General features: G+C 38.1%; 2 protein-coding genes across 5 annotated transcripts in view; one reads left to right on the plus strand and one right to left on the minus strand.

The window, feature by feature from the left end:
• DOCK7 (dedicator of cytokinesis 7) overlaps positions 1-1,740 on the plus strand; it is a 147,930-nt gene extending 146,190 nt beyond the window's left edge. For all 3 annotated transcript variants that reach the window (XM_032218874.1, XM_032218871.1, XM_032218872.1), the window contains 2 exons: positions 1-168; positions 1,638-1,740. In XM_032218874.1, the coding sequence (XP_032074765.1) occupies positions 1-168; positions 1,638-1,680 (211 nt within the window). In that variant the 3' untranslated portion in view covers positions 1,681-1,740. The remainder of the gene's footprint in view (positions 169-1,637) is intronic.
• A 3,058-nt stretch (positions 1,741-4,798) lies between these two features.
• On the minus strand, positions 4,799-16,365 carry USP1 (ubiquitin specific peptidase 1). 2 transcript variants are annotated; one of them, XM_032218932.1, is made up of 9 exons: positions 16,141-16,365; positions 14,899-15,139; positions 14,065-14,188; positions 11,242-11,337; positions 10,422-10,582; positions 9,264-9,955; positions 8,237-8,401; positions 7,151-7,352; positions 4,799-5,871 (listed from the first exon to the last, which is right to left on the minus strand). In XM_032218932.1, the coding sequence occupies exons 2-9, from the start codon at positions 15,069-15,071 to the stop codon at positions 5,154-5,156; spliced, it is 2,331 nt and encodes a 776-aa protein (XP_032074823.1). In that variant the 5' UTR covers positions 15,072-15,139; positions 16,141-16,365; the 3' UTR covers positions 4,799-5,153. The 2 variants fall into 2 exon arrangements, with proteins under 2 accessions (XP_032074823.1, XP_032074824.1); XM_032218933.1 differs by lacking the exon at positions 16,141-16,365 and adding an exon at positions 15,669-16,134.
• Between the last annotated feature and the right edge of the window lie 822 nt (positions 16,366-17,187).

Raw genomic sequence — 17,187 nt, forward strand, 5'->3', positions numbered from 1 at the left:
GTGTGAGGACGCACTACGCAAAAACAAAAGCTTGATTGGTCCCGATCAAAAAGAGTACCAGCGGGAACTTGAAAGAAATTATCATCGTCTCAAGGAAGCTCTTCAGCCCTTGATAAATAGAAAAATACCCCAATTATACAAGGCTGTTCTACCTGCTGCTTGTCACAGGTCATTCTAATATAACATTTCACATTTTTACCCAAAGACTGCCTGAATGGAAAAAAAACCCACCATAACTATACCTACTGTAACCTACTGGGTAAGATGGTGCCATTTTCCATATAGGTAGTCCTTGACTAACGACCACAATTTCCATTGCTAAGCAAAACAGTTGAGTCATACCCAATTTTGCAATCTTTTAAGTGAATCACACGTTAAATCACACATTGTTAAGTGAGCCATGTGATTGTTAAACTTTGGTTCTCCCTGCTAGGAAGGTCACAATAGCAATAGCAATAGCAGTTAGACTTATATACCGCTTCATAGGGCTTTCAGCCCTCTCTAGGGGGTTTACAGAGTCAGCATATCGCCCCCACAGTCTGGGTCCTCATTTCACCCACCTCGGAAGGATGGAAGGCTGAGTCAACCTTGAGCCGGTGAGATTAGAACCGCTGAACTGCAGATAACAGTCAGCTGAAGTGGCCTGCAGTACTGCACCCTAACCACTGCGCCACCTCGGATCACAAAAGGTGATCACATGACCACATAAATATATGCCAGTTGCCAAGCACCCAAATTTTGATCACATGACTATGAGGACTATGAGGGTGGAGTTCATAAGTGTGAGGAGCAATTGTAAGCTACTTTTTTCAGTTCCGTTGTGACTTTGAATAGTCACTGAACGAATGATTATTAAATGTAGGACTATCTATTACATTTTGCCTGGCTAACTTTTCCCATCTATTCTGGGTAAAGGGTAAGCGATTCTACAAATTGACAAAATGAGGACCTCCTCACAACTTCCTGCTGAAATCCAACAATCAAACTTAGTGAGAAAGTTGGCTGGAAGTTACAAGTCCCCGGTGGCTCACCAATAGACCAGACCAGCAGAGAGATAAGTTGCTGCCTCCAGGTGGGAGAGGAAAGATGGGAGTGTGCAGATGGCTGAAGGGATGCAAGTTCAGCATGCACTTGAGAAGAGTATGTTTGGGAAGGGTGCCAAGGGTGTCGGAGTAGCCAGGGAGGTGCAGCATGAGCATAGAGCGGCTAGGGTAGGGTACAAGGATGAGAGAGACATTCAACCTTCCCTGTCAACTTCTCAGTTGACTTTGCATGTGGAAGCTGGCAGAGAAGGTGGGAAGATGAAGATGGGAATCACATGATGTGGGACACTGCAATAGTCATTAAGTGTGAGCCAGTTGCAAGGAACCCAGATTGTGATCATGTGACCTCAGGTGGTGAAACAGTTGGCACTTCAAGTACTGGTCCTAACTACTACTTATTCAGTGCCACTGGAACTTCCAAATGTTGTTGAACATTTGATCCTTAATCAAGGGCTACTTGTATTGTATTAGTTGGGAGTAATTGTTCTACAGAAGAAACACATGCAACAGATTTTTATTCAGTTGGCAAGAAATAAACTTGATTCTGTTGTTTAAGTTGTAGTAGCTCATTTCATGTTTTTTTCCACCCTCCAGAGATTCCTTCAGCAGAATGAGCCTTCGCAAAATGGACATATAAGCACCTCAGAAGGCACTTAAAGAGTTTTAAGGTACTGAAAAAGCAGGTTCAGTGTTATCGACACCAGAAAATGTGTGGAATTTGCTCTGGGCAGCTAACACATGTTCTTTTGACTTGCATGGGAGCATTAAGTGGCCAAATCTTTTCTCCTGGAAAATGTAGTTTTAAAAGTCCGCTTTTGTAAAATCTATTGCCAACAGTATGAAAGTATTTTTAAAACTTTTTCTTTTTTAAATATTCAAAGGTACTCTTGAATTCATCAACCTTATTTATAGCATTCTGTAATGTGATTTTTTTTTAGTTTGTATATTTAATTTATAATAGCATTTGAAAAAGCAAACAATTTTTAATAGTGTTTGTTTATATTAATGGTACTATTAAATATTTGAAAGTTTCCACTTTATTTCATGCTTTTCCTATTTATTGCCATGTGCATACAGTGTTTTTTTTAAAAAAAATATGGACAGGTATTTCTGAAAGGAATGCTTTCTATAATAAATTTATTCTTGATTTATATATGCAGGATTATTACATGTGAGTTAAAAATTATTAGGGTAGCTTGGAACATTAAATGTTTTTAGTATAAATTTGTACTTTCTAATATTGTTTGGGGCCACTATAAATAAAACAGAAGGTCTGACTAATAGGTAACACACAATTTACAAATACATCTTATCCCCCTTCTCTGCTAGAGTGTTTATGCTAGGACACCAGATTGAATGGATGAATTATAAAGTAACATTTAAGATATAATCATATCTGTCATACCATATCCATGATTTTATTTACACATTTAAATTTTCATGTTCTGGCTAATTTGTTTTTCTTCACTGTAAAGTTATCCACTTTTATTTGTAATGATTGGACAACTTTCTTGGCTACTTTCCAAGGGTGTTTTCTACATAGGGAGGAAATTATCTGGAATATTTGTCATCAGTTTCTGGCCTGATCTAGCACATTTTAAGTTTTCTTTTGCCAGTGTTTTTCCTTAGCATCAAATGTGGTATCATTCCTCTGCTCCTGGTGGCCTCCGCCATCGCAGTACTCACGGTTCATAGCTTCTCTCTACCTCCTTTCCAATAGCCTCCGGTCTCTCTTCTATTGCACGGATTCGGCACTCCTTCGAATCTGCGCTCTTCGCAGCCACCCGCTAATCTGCGGGTCGAAAGGAGACCGGTGCACCGCTGGTGAAAGGGTCCTCCCCGGATTACCGGCGGAGCACAGGCCCAACGAGCCCTGTGACCAGCATACCTCTCTATGCTTCGTGCATGTGCTCTCGATTTAAAATGGCGACCACCGACCACGCATTCTGAATGCTCAAGGCGGCTCCGATTGAGCTGCTCTTCCCGTGCCGCGATGCCTCATGTGGGAGTCAACGCTGTCCTTGCTGGATTGCTGCTTCTGTGAGGTTGGTGGTGGCATGTGAGCTCTGCCAGTGGCTCAGGGCCCGCAAATCTACAGCGAGCGTAGCTCGTGCGCAGGCAGGAAGAGAGCGCAGGAGGGAGAGGTAGGATAGGAAGAAAGGTAGTGACTTTAGAAATTTAAAGAAATCCAGAGTCACAAAATAGCTCCTTTTAGGCCGAAGACGGAGGTTAATCTGGGGAGTCAGGAGGAGGAGCAGAGGGAGTGTCCTCAGATTTATCTCAGTCTCCAGGCAATTGGGCCGTAACAATATTCTATCAGTGACTCCTCCCACGCCCCACCTCGGAGACTAATGGAAATTCTCACCCTCTTTTAGATAAATTGTCTCCAACATTCTGTTGAATTGGAAAAGAACAAAAAGGCAAATATAATTATCTCCATCAAGTTTTACAATAAGAGTTCTATTACCAACATGATCTACCACTGGAATTTGATGACAAATTCTCATCAAATTCAAAAAGTGGTTCAGAAACCCAAATCACAGGTTTGGCAACTTTTAACAGCCTCATCTATTGGGGCATGTCTTTGCCCACTGTTTTGAATGCAAAGCCCTTTATTTTTGCCATACAAACGCATTCCATAAAACAAAAAAGAAAAATTGTTCCCTAATATCAATAGGGACATGGTGGCTCAGTGGCTAAGATGCTGAGCTTATCGATCAGAAAAGTCGGCAGTTCTGCTGTTCGAATCCCTAGCGCCAGATAACAGAGTGAGCTCCTGTTACTTGTCCCAGTTTCTGCCAACCTAGCAGTTCAAAAGCATGTAAAAATGCAAGTAGAAAAATAGGAACCATCTTTGTGGAAAGGTAACAGCTTTCCTTGGCCTTTGGTGTTTAGTCATGCCATCCATGACCTGAGACATCTTCAGACAGCGCTGGCTCTTTGGCTTTATAACGGAGATGAGCACCGCCTCCTAGAGTCAGGAACGACTAGCACATATGTGCAAGCGGAACCTTTACCTTAATATCAATAACTGCGGATGCGGACATGGTTAGAACATTGGGTTGACAATTTGAGTGCTGCTGTGTTACGGGTGAGCTCCTGTCATTCATTCCAGGTCCTCCTGACCTAGCTGTTTGAAAGTGTGAATATGGGTAAATAAATAGTTATCACTTAAATGGGCTCATTAATGGGGACATAAAAGGAACCCCCAACTGGGCATCACCCCAAGCAATGGTAATTTCACTGTCTGATCCTTTCACCTCAGTGCTTCCAACCCACTGACGTATAGTACCATTTGCGGGAGAAGCTCACATATAATGTAGCAGAATTTTGTTACTTTTAGAGAAATTGGTTTCTCTAATCTTGGTTGTTTAGGTAATCAACCAGTGAATGTCTTTATAAAACTGACAATACAAAAGAAGCTAGTCTGTGGTTTCTATAGCATCTGAATCAAAGGGGCAATATCGGGTTTCCTATGGCATTTTCCTATATTTCCCTTCCAAAACAGCTGTGGAGAGAACATTAAATAATAAAATCAATTTAAAGCATGCCATCACTAACCATTAACTATGATCAAATAACTCACTTAAAATCACTGAAACAGAAATATTGTAATATCCATAATATACATTAGCTGTAGTGAAAAAGATATGAGCATCTTGTTTCAACCTTAATTAGAACACTTATAAAATGTTCATGGGATAGAGCAAGAACATGTTAAGAGGTTTTTAAATGTGGAATGAAATCTCAAATCATACAGTTTCCTTTTTTTTAATAAAAAGCATGTTTCTTTTATCATCAGCTACAAATTTTTGCAAGATTGTGAATACATGCAACTTTATTTTAAAAAAATAATATATTTACTGTACAAGTAGTGCGATGAAGCTGGAATCATTGTTATATAGTGCTTGCTCTTAAGACATTTCTTATTCAACAGAATATATACAGACTTGTATTCTAAAGCAATTTGTATAACATCTACAAATTGAATTATTCTCTTTAAAAACACATCTGCCCATTTTTATAGAATGAAAATAATTGTAACATGTATCTACAAAATTCCCATTGTATGGTTTTCAAAAACTATCATTTGCATATCAAAATACAATGTCACTCTACAATTTTCTTATAAAACAGCAGATAAGGAGTAGATGTAGATGATGAAATTGGAGACAACAAATTAAGAAAATCTCTTTCCTCTATAAGTTTAACCTCTGAATCATCAAAAAGTAGCCACTTGTCTTTATACTGTTTTAGGGAATGCATTACATGTGCTGCTTCATTGTCTAGTCCAGTGGACATAGTGCCGGTTTGTTCACACTCTTCAAATGCCATGATTGCTTTAGGACAGTTACATTTGGCATTTCTTGCTTCATCCATCATATGAGCGATTTTCTCAGAATGGGCTACTTTGTTATTTGGCAAATCACAGTTGGACTTGCTTTTCTGTCCGCCCAGAAGACCCACAGCTTCCATGTTCTTTTTGTTCAGTCCTTTGTTAGGTTGAGTGATTTCTCCAACTGTAAAAGAGACCTCACCATCATCATAGTCCTCAGTGACAGCTTCTTGTTCATTTAGTGGCTCTGGGCAAAATTTACAAAGAACATCACTGCTGAAATTATCACTGTCTATTTGCAAGCTGTCAAGATCTGTGAGTTTCACTGAGGCTGTGTAGTGGCCGCTGCTGATAGTAATACCACTGTGCATTACTATGGCAAATAATCCATAGATTTCATTGGCTGGGTTTATGCTCCAGTCATCCAAGGACAGTTTGAGAGGTGTCTGTAAAGGTGTATTTATTTTGGAGAGTCCACCGTAAGAATCAAACCTTTTGGAGAAGATGATAACATGTAAAGTTAATTCAATTATTTTTAAGATGTAAACAAATATTTTGATTATATTTTAAAATTAACCTCATACTATATTTTATGCTTTTTCTCTATGATTGTCAGCCAAAAGGATGGCAAGAATTTTTTCGCAACAGATAGACTCACTGTTGCTGACTTTGAGATCTATCAAATCAAATCCATGATTAAGAACTTCTTGGTTTTAATTGCTTTATCTTTGTATGCTACTATGTAAGGCATTCTTCTGGCTATGTCTTAAAAAGTCCACTAGACTGGTATCACCTTTACAAAAGGTTGGCCTTAAGGATTTGTGAACTTTTTTTCGCCAGATACGAATAGTACAAAAGAGCAGAGCCCAATTATCTTATGTCTTACAGCCACATAGATCTTTCAAGCATTCATAATAAGCAATCAAAGGTAAGAATCTTATTTGATCAACCATATTTCAAATATACTCATTAAAGATGCTACATATATTCAAGTAAGTAATCTTTAAATTCTACTTAATTTTTCCAGCATACTGCTGAAATTATGTACTCAAGAATATACCACTACAAATGGACAAATGTTCTTCACCTGTAAAGCGCAATCTGATCTATTTGTAGAAGCTAAAAAACTATTTTTAGATGTCTTTCTAATTACATAATTTGGGGAAAGTTATGAGCATGTGGATATTCCATGATCACAGATTTCCCACTGAATAAAGAACATAATCAAATACAGGTTTACAGGTAAACATGCATGACTACTAGGAGCAAATGGCCTTTTATTTTTATTTATTTTCAAAGGGAGGTGTGTGTCTCTGTGTGCAAGCATACTCATTCAGGTTGTACTATTCATTTAATTTATATGGCTGCCCATTTAACATCATGATGCACAACTTTAGCTAGCACTTTTCTGCTAAGCCATCAAGGGTGATGAGTAAGAGTAAAATAGGATAGAGAGAAAGAAAATTCATTTGAATAATTGTACCAAACTTTTAAATCATACTATCAAACAAAGATGTACTTATATGCAGAATTATCTTAAAATAAAAATCAGAGAGCAGAGCTTACATATAGAATAAAACCTTAAAATTTATCCCTCCATAAAATAATTTATGGAACTCTATTTTTCATTCAGTGTTTATTAAACATAAATACTAATTAACATCTGAATAACGTTTCATAAAAAACTATTTTCATTTTATCATTTGTCTACATTTTCATTGGCTTCTAGTAATTCAGATTTTTTTCCCCTTTATTTATGCCCTATACTCACTCTAAGCCATTTGCAGCAAAGCACTTCAGGTGAATTGTTATAACTTCTGGCATTTTATCAAATAAAAGACTGCGTTCTGCTTCTGTGTAATGGAGACAATTTTCACAAAAATATTTATCTTCTCCCACAATCCTTTCTATGGAAGCAAACTGTGAAATTGCCCATTTCAAAGTCTTTACTTCCGTTTTGGGCTCTGGGGAAACTGTAAAAGATAATATTAATTCAATATTTAATACTGTTCTGCAAGCATAAAGAAATTGCTATTAATTACAGTAGTAGTAAAAATTGTAAAAACAAATTACTTGTAAGAGCATAAGAATAATGTTAAGTACAAACATTGGGTCTTATATTTTGGTCTTATCTCAGAATTTCCAGGTCAAGTTTCTGTCCTCACCTTATTAATATTGAATCAAAGAATGCCATAATTTAATAATTTACCATTATGTATTACACCCTCACTGCATTGGCAGCATTAATATAGACACTTTAACTACATATATAGACAGATTTTTAAAAAATATGAGAGGGCAAAAAAGAGGAAAACATTTTGCTACTGAGAAACTGTCATACATTTGGGTCAAATCCTATTCAGATTTCCCCTCTCCTAGTGTACTGGGGGGGGGGGGGGTGTTTCCTAAAAATTCTCTCCTGAACTGAGCAATGCATACAACATTCCAGTAATATGTGTTTGTCATAAGCATAAAAGATAGAATTATGTATCTTCCTTTATGGTGTAATACAATAGAATAGGATATTTAAAAGTAAAGACAAAACTCAAATTGAACAAAGACTCAGATTGCTTAAATACATTATCTCATAGACAATGAGCATGACCAAAATATTTAGGACAAAACAATAGAAGTAGTTCTAGAACTTATGACATCAATGCCATTTATTGAATTTTCCTCCCAAAAGGTGCAAAGTAATCCCATAACAATCATTGTGCTTCACTGAAGAAAGCAAGATAATCTAAACTACTTTTCATTCAGTGTCCATTGAATACTCTTTAGTAACACTTGCTATCCAATAAGGTTCTACTATAAATTATGAACATGTAGCTATCTTTACTTTGGAGGTTCTACTTACTTTCAGCATTTTCCTCTACTTTTAAGATCTCATCTTTTTGAACAGGTACACTGATATCTTGAAAATCTTCTCTTCTCTCAGTAAAGCACTCACACTCTAAACATCGGGTTCGTAAGACCAATTGACCTTGGAAGAGTCTCTCCACTAAATTGAAGATAGCCAATTCTGTAAAAACAAAAAGAAAAAAAAATCCAGATTCAGTGAAATACTTCGTGGATTGTTTACAAAACAGATCCTGATTATGTTTTTTTAATAAATTCCTTAATATTTTATCAATGAGTTAGAGTAACTGAAGTAAAAAGGAGAATGATTGAAGCAGAACAGTTGGAAGTTCTATTTATGTTGGTGGAGCATACACATGGAAAGATTAACCATGTTTGAGATACTCATAGGAAAACTGCATCTCACTTGGAGGTACATGTGCAGAGATAAGAAAACTAGATACATGGTTTACCATATTTTTCAGAATATAAGATGCACAAGATTTTGAAGAGGATTTTTTTTTAATAAAAGTTTTTGTACTTTACAAACCTCCCAAAAAAGGCCCAGTTCCCCCCTCCCCCCAAAAAGGGCATGAATAGCCCTTAGGCAGCTTGTAGAGTGCTCCGGAGGGGGGGGGGGGCAAAAATGAGCAAAAAAAAGGGCATTGATATCTTTTAGGAGGCTTATAGAATGCTCCTAAGTGCTGGGGGGGGGCAAAACAGCCCATTTTTCACTCATTTCTGCCCTCCCCAGCCCCCAGGAGCTCTCTGAAAGCCTCCTACAAGCTATGCATGGCCATTTTGATGAAGGGGGGCGGAGTTTCAGGAGGCAAAAAATGCTGTATCCAGTGTATAAGATTTTCACCCTCTTTTGAGGGAAAAAGGTGCATCTTATAAGCCGAAAAATATGGTACTTTGCATTTTCTTATAGCCAATAATCAGTACAAACTTTTACTATTAAATTTGATGGCACAGGATATTCAGATCATTAGGAACAGCAAAGTTGGTAAAATTCCCACTCTCCCATGTAATGGGTATAGGCTAACCTTGACTAAAGCATTCAATTCTTCCTCCAACTGTAGTTTTCATAGGTGAGGAATCACAACATTCTCCACTTGATTTGCTATCGTTTTCATACTTGAGGGAACTGTCTGTAAATTCACAGTTGTTAATGTCTTTAACTGGATCTTTGGACACTAAATTAGTTTTCAGTTTTCCCAGACTACAAAATTTAGATAAAATGCTAGGCTGGTCATTGGAAGATTTTAACCAATTTAATCTAAGTCTTGATTTTTTATGTACTGGTTTTGTATTTTCATTTTCAACAGACTGTTTAATGATAGCTTCAGTTTGATTTTCTACTTTTTCTTCTAAAGCTTTTCTTTTTGACCGAGTCTGTCTCAAATTTTCTTCTATTCCGTTTTTCTCTTTGGAGACTTTAGATTTTTTCTTTTCATTGCCATCTTCCATAACATTTTTCCTCTTTGCATTTTCTTTTGTTTTGTTTTCATAATTCTTTATAGTTTGGCTTTGGAGCACACTGTTATCTTCCTCAAAGTTAGTGCCATTGGCATCCAAATTAGACTTTTTTTTCAGTTGAATTGTAGGCTCCTCCAGTGATTTCTGTCGTAGTTCCTCCTTTAAGAGCTGACAAGTTCCTTGAATATGTCCTAATATACATTGTAATACTTCTTGAGCATCATGCTGCAAATATCCTTCATACATGGGATTTAGCTCCCTATAAGTGCATGAGAAAAAAAATACATTCAATTAACTTAAATCTAACAGCAATTATAAAACCTGTACAAGGATATATATGAGCCTAAGCAAGCTTAGTAATCATTTTCCAAGGCATACAAGAACTGTAATTTAATTATAATAATATAGAGATTGTAGCTCAAACTAAGTTTCATTTAGAATTATAATTATACGTGCATTTATAAAAACCCTGCCTAAACCAACTTACTATTAATTTTAATCATTAATATTTATACCATTGAGATCACACAAAGAGCAAATTCTAAACTGATCATTGAGTTACATTATTATTAAAACTAATAATTTGCCAGAAATTTTCTATACCCTTAATATAAATAATATAACATTGTATGTCCTTAATACAAATAATACAGTACTGCTTACAGAAGGCTATTTCAATATAGGCAGTTTCTTATATTTGGAAACATTCTAAAAACATCATTTACCTAAGTGTATTTAGTAGTCTTCTTGGTTGAGTAGCAAGTTCATCTGTGTATTTATCTGGATTTAAGAGAAAGCTTGCCTGAAGCTGTTCAACTGAAACAATCAAAGTGTGTAAGCTGCATACCAATTCATAACTTCCAAAAGAATGTTCTTTAGTTGTTTCCTATAAAGACAGAAAATTGTTTGCTTTACAAACTTATTTTACTCTAGTTTGTTATTTGACAATGTGGTCTTTTTGTAGGTGTAACTTTTGTTACTGTAACATTCATGTAACCAAAAGTTACTTTTTGCACAAAAAATACAGTACAGCAGATTTAAGACATAAATCTCTGAGAGGGGGGAAGGTATTTAAAAAATGGAGTAAATCAGCCTTTCAATCAATGTTAAATGCACATTTATATAAGCAGGGCTACTTGCAGGCCTGTATCTAGAGTCAGGCCAGCCGCTTTGATCCTGCCAGGAGAAGCACCTGGCTATCCACCATTTTCTGGATGAGAGGGGACTGAACATGTTTCAGATTAAACATCTGGAATGGTCTGCAAAAATATGCATTTGGCTGCAAAACTACTGCCTTCCAGAAGCTTCTGAACAGAGTTTTCCATTTGGGGACTGATGCCAGTATGTATGGTTTTCAATTTTTCAATTAATTTTTATGGTTATGCATTTTTTTTCATGAGATGAGCCACAAAGAACCTGCATATTATTGCATCAGGATAAGTGACAAATTATCCTGATAATAAACTCATTCTTTTAAAAACCTGTTTCAACATCATTCTGAATTCTCTAAAGGCAGTTTATGATATATGTAATAGTGGATCTCACCTTATCGATTTCATCTTTTAAACTTTCCTTCCTTTTTGAAATTATATTAAACAATTGTTTCACTCCTGTTTTAAAGCCAGGACAAAAATAGAGCACCTAAAATTAGAATTAAAAAACACATTATATGAAAAATAAATGTAATATGCATTTTAGTTAAACATGGGGCCAGAAATTGTATTTAAACTCACAATCACCAAATGACCCTGAATTACATGCTACTTTTTACCTAATATCTTAAAGGTGTAAACTGACATTACCAATACATATACACTGTGCAAAGGTTTTAGGCAGGCGTGAAAAAATGCTGTAAACAAAGAATGCTTTCAGACATATAAATAATTGTTTATTTTTGTCAATTTTCAAAATGCAAAGTGAGCGAACAAAAGAAAAATCTAAATCAAATCAATATTTGGCGTGACCACCCTTTGCCTTCAAAACAGCATCAGTTCTCATAGGTACACTTGCACAAAGTCAGGGATTTTGCAGGATTATAGTTAGGTGTACGATCAACCAATTATACCAAACAGGTGCTAATGATCATCAATGGGTTGAAACCCAGTCATGAACTGAAACAGAAACAGCTGTGTAGGAGGCTTAAAACTGGGTGAGGAACAGCCAAACTCTGCTACCAAGGTGAGGTTGTGAAAGAGAGTTTCATGTCATGGCAAGATTGAGCACAGCAACAAGACACAAGGTAGTTATACTGCATCAACAAGGTCTCTCCCAGACAAAGATTTCAAAGCAGACTGGAGTTTCAAAATGTGCTGTTCAAGCTCTTTTGAAGAAGCATAAAGAAATGGGCAACGTTAAGGATTGTAGACGCAGTGGTTGGCCAAGAAACCTTAGTGCAGCAGATGAAAGACACATCAAGCTTATTACCATCCGAAATCTGAAGATGTCCAGCAATGCCATCAGCTCAGAACTGGCAGAAACCAGTGGGACGTACACCCATCTACTGTCCGGAGAATTCTGGCCAATAGTGGTCTTCATGGAAGAGTTGCAGCCAAAAAGCCATACCTCCAACTTGGGAACAAGGCCAAGTGACTAAAGTATGCATGAGAACATAGGGAACTGAGGTGCAGAAAAATGGCAGCAGGTGCTCTGGACTGATGAGTCAAAATTTGAAATATTTAGCTGTAGCAGAAGGCAGTTTGTTCGTTGAAGGGCTGGAGAGCGGTACAATAATGAGTGTCTGCAGGCAACAGTGAAGCATAGTGGAGGTTCCTTGAACGTTTGGGGCTGCATTTCTGCAAATGGAGTTGGAGATTTGGTCAAGATTAATGATGTTCTCAATGCTGAAAAATACAGGCAGATACTTATTCATCATGCAATACCATCAGGGAGGCGTATTTATTCTGCAGCAGGACAACGACCCCAAGCATACAGCCAAAGTCATTAAGAACTATCTTCAGTGTAAAGATGAACAAGTACTGGAAGTGATGGAATGGTCCCCACAGAGTCCTGATCTCAACATCATCGAGTGTGTCTGGGATTACATGAAGAGACAGAAGGATGTGAGAAAGCCTACATCCACAGAAGATCTGTGGTTAGTTCTCCAAGAGGTTTGGAACAACCTACCAGCTGAGTTCCTTCAAAAACTGTGTGCAAGTGTACCTAGAAGAATTGCTGCTGTTTTGAAGGCAAAGGGTGGTCACTCCAAATATTGATTTGATTTAGATTTTTCTTTTGTTCGCTCACTTTGCATTTTGAAAATTGATAAAAATAAACAATCATTATTTATATTTCTGAAAGCATTCTTTGTTTACAGCATTTTTTCACACCTGCCTACAACTTTTGCACAGTATTTATGTCTCTGATGACATAGCTTCATTCTGTTACTGAACTTTTTTATAACACTGAATAAAGATGTGTGATCAGCTACTTATTTTTTAAAAAAAACAGACAAGATAGTACTTATATAATTATTTGTATAGCATGAACAGGAAAGTCATATTCAACCAAGAAGCTGAAAATGCTGTTTCTGTGTTTTGGAGTGATGAGGTTTTGATTTCAAATCTGGGGAGGATATGCATATCTGCATATTTGGGAAGAAGAGGTATGGTTGTTTTCTTTTTTATATTTATTTAGGGGTTTCTTAAACTGAGTATGCTTTACTTTTTTTGGTATGGTATTTTTATTGGATAATCTTTAGTTTTCTTTAAAATTGTGCTTATGCGTTGCTCTAATGTGTAGGAGGGTTTCAGCTTCTTCACATTTACATTGGGGGAAAGGAGTTATATAATTATCTATGTTTAATATGTCAAGTTCAAGTCTGTGAAACAGATAAGATATGTGGGTTTTGTATTTAGAGGTCAGATATCTAAGCTAAGAGGGAGAGGCGTTGGAAGAGAATTTAGAGTTAGTAAAAAGTGAATGAGTACTTCCTTTTCCTTGTGCAAAAGGAAAAGAACAGTAATGTGGTTACAAAAAAGTTTGAATGAGGACAGCCCAGAAAGTATTTATATGCAAATTATGGGTGATCAGCATGGAAAATATTCAGTTTGCTTTATAATTGTTTTAATATTTCTACTTGTAAGAGATAAAGCACATTAAACTTTGAAATAGCTAAATGTCTCTAGGACATATACATTACAAAGCATTTTTTCTGGGTAAAAATCAAGCTCTAAAAAGATACTTTAAAAAGACAGTTTATCAGTATTAGTATCATGACAATGGATGTTTACAAGAAAACAAAGTTTAAATAAAAATACAGAAATATTAACTTCATGTGTGCTTTTTAAAAACCAATCTGCTTCATCCAATAAGGTACAAAAACAAAAAACATTAAATTTCTAAAACCTAAAAACCTAATCTAAAATTTACCTGAAGTATACTGTTAAGATAACAAGTGTTTCCAAGATTGTTCAAGCCCACAAAAGGTAGCATTTTGTCTTTTTTATCACAACAGGCAGGTGAAAGAGGTTGTGCTGCAGGAACTATTTGATCACTAGTATATACAAAAAAAAATCAATTTCAAAATACATATGAAAAATGTAGCATGCATTTTAATAATATTATCCTATATATAACATTCCAGAAGACACACAAACTTTAATGAATGCCAAAATAACTACATGGATGTTTACAACAGTTATATGAGTTTAGATTCTAAACAATTATGAGTTGTATTCAAGGTAAAGTTACAGTACAGCAATTATGATTTAAAAAATTAATATACTCTTTTCATATTGGAATTTTCTTGGGATTTGCATGTGCTGAGCATATTTATAGCTTTCACTGGCTTTTTTTAGTACTTCTCACCTCAAAACACCAGGAAAACTGTATTTGTTTATAGCAACTGAAGTCATGGGGCCTTTGGAAGCCATAAAAAGGAAACACTGGGACCACAAATTATCTATCCTGCTGTAAGGGAAATAAATATTCAAGAAGCTAATATCTTTCAAGAAATCCAAAAATACCAGCTTAGTGGTATTTTTCATGAATTTCATATTTTTCATGAATGACACTGTCTTGTTCCAACTCCTCCTTGCATGGTATCATAAATTGATTGCTCCTGTCCAGATCGGAAAAACCTACATTTGTATGCTTAAAATCCTCTTCTGTATACTCTCACTGTCATTTAAGTATGCAATGAAGTAACTTTTTTACAAAATGCTTTCCAACTTTTTTGCTCTATTGTTAAACTGAAAAGCTTACATTTCAGAAGACTCATATTCTGAAGCCTTTTGTTCATTTTCTGCCGATTCTACAAAATCCAGTGCTCGTTTTGTTTCCCTTTTCTGGAAAAACTTCAATGACAGCCGGCTTTTTGTTGTGGCTGGCGGATCTCTTGAAAGTCCGTGGCTGTCACTGGGCAGCACGCCAGGCATTTTTCCCCCTCCCTCAGCAAAGCGTTGAGGAACTCATGAAAGGGAACTGTAACCTGTTGAAGTTACTCCTGTTGAAGCACACAAAAGACGTTTGTTGCATTTTGTTAAGTGGTACCCCGTAGGGCAAGCAGGCTGATAAATACAGTAGCAGCTGCACTTTTATCAAGGCGTCATAGATCAAGACGGCTTTAGGGGCATTGTGGGAGTTCGAGTCCTCACATTTTATATCATAAGAATAGGAATAGAATTCCTTATTGGCCAAGGGCAATTGGACACACAAGGAATTTGTTTTTTGTGCCTATGCTCTCAATGTACATAAAAAGACAAGATACATTCCTCAAGAATAAGGACACTTAATGATAATCATAGGGTACAAATAAGCAATCACGAAATAATCAATATCAACATAAATCGTAAGGATACAAGCAACAAAGTTACAGTTCTGCAGTGATAAGATGATGGGTGATAGGAACTATGAGAAGAACATTTTATAGTCGTTAATCTAGAGAAACGCATCTCGGGCCCTACTTTTTTTGGGGAAATCAGCTCAAGGACGCGCTTTGAAATCGGTGCAATTAATAGTTGCTCCCAACTCACCAACGGGGCAATGTTGCCACCCCCGCCGCCTCAAGACCGCTTCAGCCGGACTCTACCCAGTTCCCTCCACCACCACGCCTGACGCCTGCTTCCCACACACGAACAGGGCGCAAACCCGAAAGTCAACCCCCTTCGTCTTCGGCAGGGCTTCACCCAACGACCACCCAGACCAGCGGATCCCCACCGCATCCTTTCCAAGGACGGCCACCCCGCCGCTCTCATCGGTGGGAGAAGACCGTTCCTCTCAGCCTAGCGAGCATCAACGTCCTCCGAAAGCAGGAGGATCCCCCCCCTTCATCGCTCCAAGGTATTAAAGTTCAGCCCTTGGAGGGGAGGAAGGACGACGAGGTTAAGTTTCTAGCCCTCAAGGATGGCGGTTTACATAGCCCCAGGCCGGGTTTCTGCCCAGCCGGCGGCGCTAACTCCCGCGCTTCCTCCTTTCGCTCATCTGGCCGCGGCCGCATTTCCTCACCCGCTACATCTTGCCGTTCTGCGCGCTCCCAAAAGGGTAAAACGTGCGGGGTGGTGGTGGAGGGGGAAGAGATAAGAGAGAAACGGAGGTCACCAATATTTGGATCAATCCAAACTCAGTCGCCCCCCGCACCGAGAAACTTGGCGCGTTTTGACTCTCTTCCAGGACCCCTTCTTTCGCCCGCGTTTCTCGCGCCGGGGGCCTCCGCCCCTCCTCGCGAATGCCTGTTTAAAAATGACGTTTCCTCAAACCTCCGAGGTGGAAGGCGGTGAAAACGGGAGCGAACGACCTCCTTCGCTTATTTAGGGATGGGCTCCGTTTCTGACCGAGCGCGGGGGAGTAATAAAAAAGCACCCCTTTCCGGTCTGTCCGGTCAGGCACATAGCCTGGAAGCCTAAAAGGGGTCCTAGGTGAAGCGCGCGTGCGGCTGTAGAGGCCTGGTTGGAAAGGCTCAAATCCAACGACGTAGAAGGTGGGTGTAAGCGAGCGTAAGTAGATGCGAATAATTCCGCTCAGGCCCCGCCCACATTGGATTGCTCGGGGGGGGGGGGGGAGGCTGCCGCGCATTTGAACACGGCCATCTAACGGTTGATGGAAGGAGGAGGCCCCGCGAAGGGATGGTTTTAAAAGGGAAGGGAGAGGGGGGGATTATTGGCGCACTTGACCTCGCTATTAAAATCCAGAAGAACCGACCAGTTTCTCTTTCCGCTGAGTTGCAAACGGTGTTTGAGGAAGGACGGTTAATGTAAACGCGTTGGGCTCGAAGGGAAAGAGAAGAGAGAAATAAAGTCACTTGTAGTAATCGCCTGATTTTTCCCCTCAGCGAGAGACTAGAAAGGCAGTTTGTGCCTCTCAAGTATCTCCTGCCTCGACTTACAAAAAGTGACCGTTCAAAGTTACAACGGCACTAAAAAATATGATCTGACCATTTTTCACAGTTAGATCCTTGCAGCATCCCCATAATGCTGTGATTAAAATTCAGATGCCTGGCAAGTGGTTCATGCTGTGTCCCAAGGTGACCTGATCACCTTTTGCAACCTTCCGACA

The sequence above is a fragment of the Thamnophis elegans genome, chromosome 5 (genome assembly GCF_009769535.1).
Source record: "Thamnophis elegans isolate rThaEle1 chromosome 5, rThaEle1.pri, whole genome shotgun sequence".
NCBI lineage: Eukaryota > Metazoa > Chordata > Lepidosauria > Squamata > Colubridae > Thamnophis > Thamnophis elegans.

Coding starts and splice junctions, on each gene's coding strand:
- USP1 (XM_032218932.1), bottom strand. CDS start 15,071: ATGCCTGGCGTGCTGCCCAGTGACAGCCACGGACTTTCAAGAGATCCG. Junction 10,583..11,241: donor TAAAAGATGAAATCGATAAG/GTGAGATCCACT, acceptor CTGTCTTTATAG/GAAACAACTAAAGAACATTC. Junction 8,402..9,263: donor AATTGAATGCTTTAGTCAAG/GTTAGCCTATAC, acceptor TTGTTTTTACAG/AATTGGCTATCTTCAATTTA.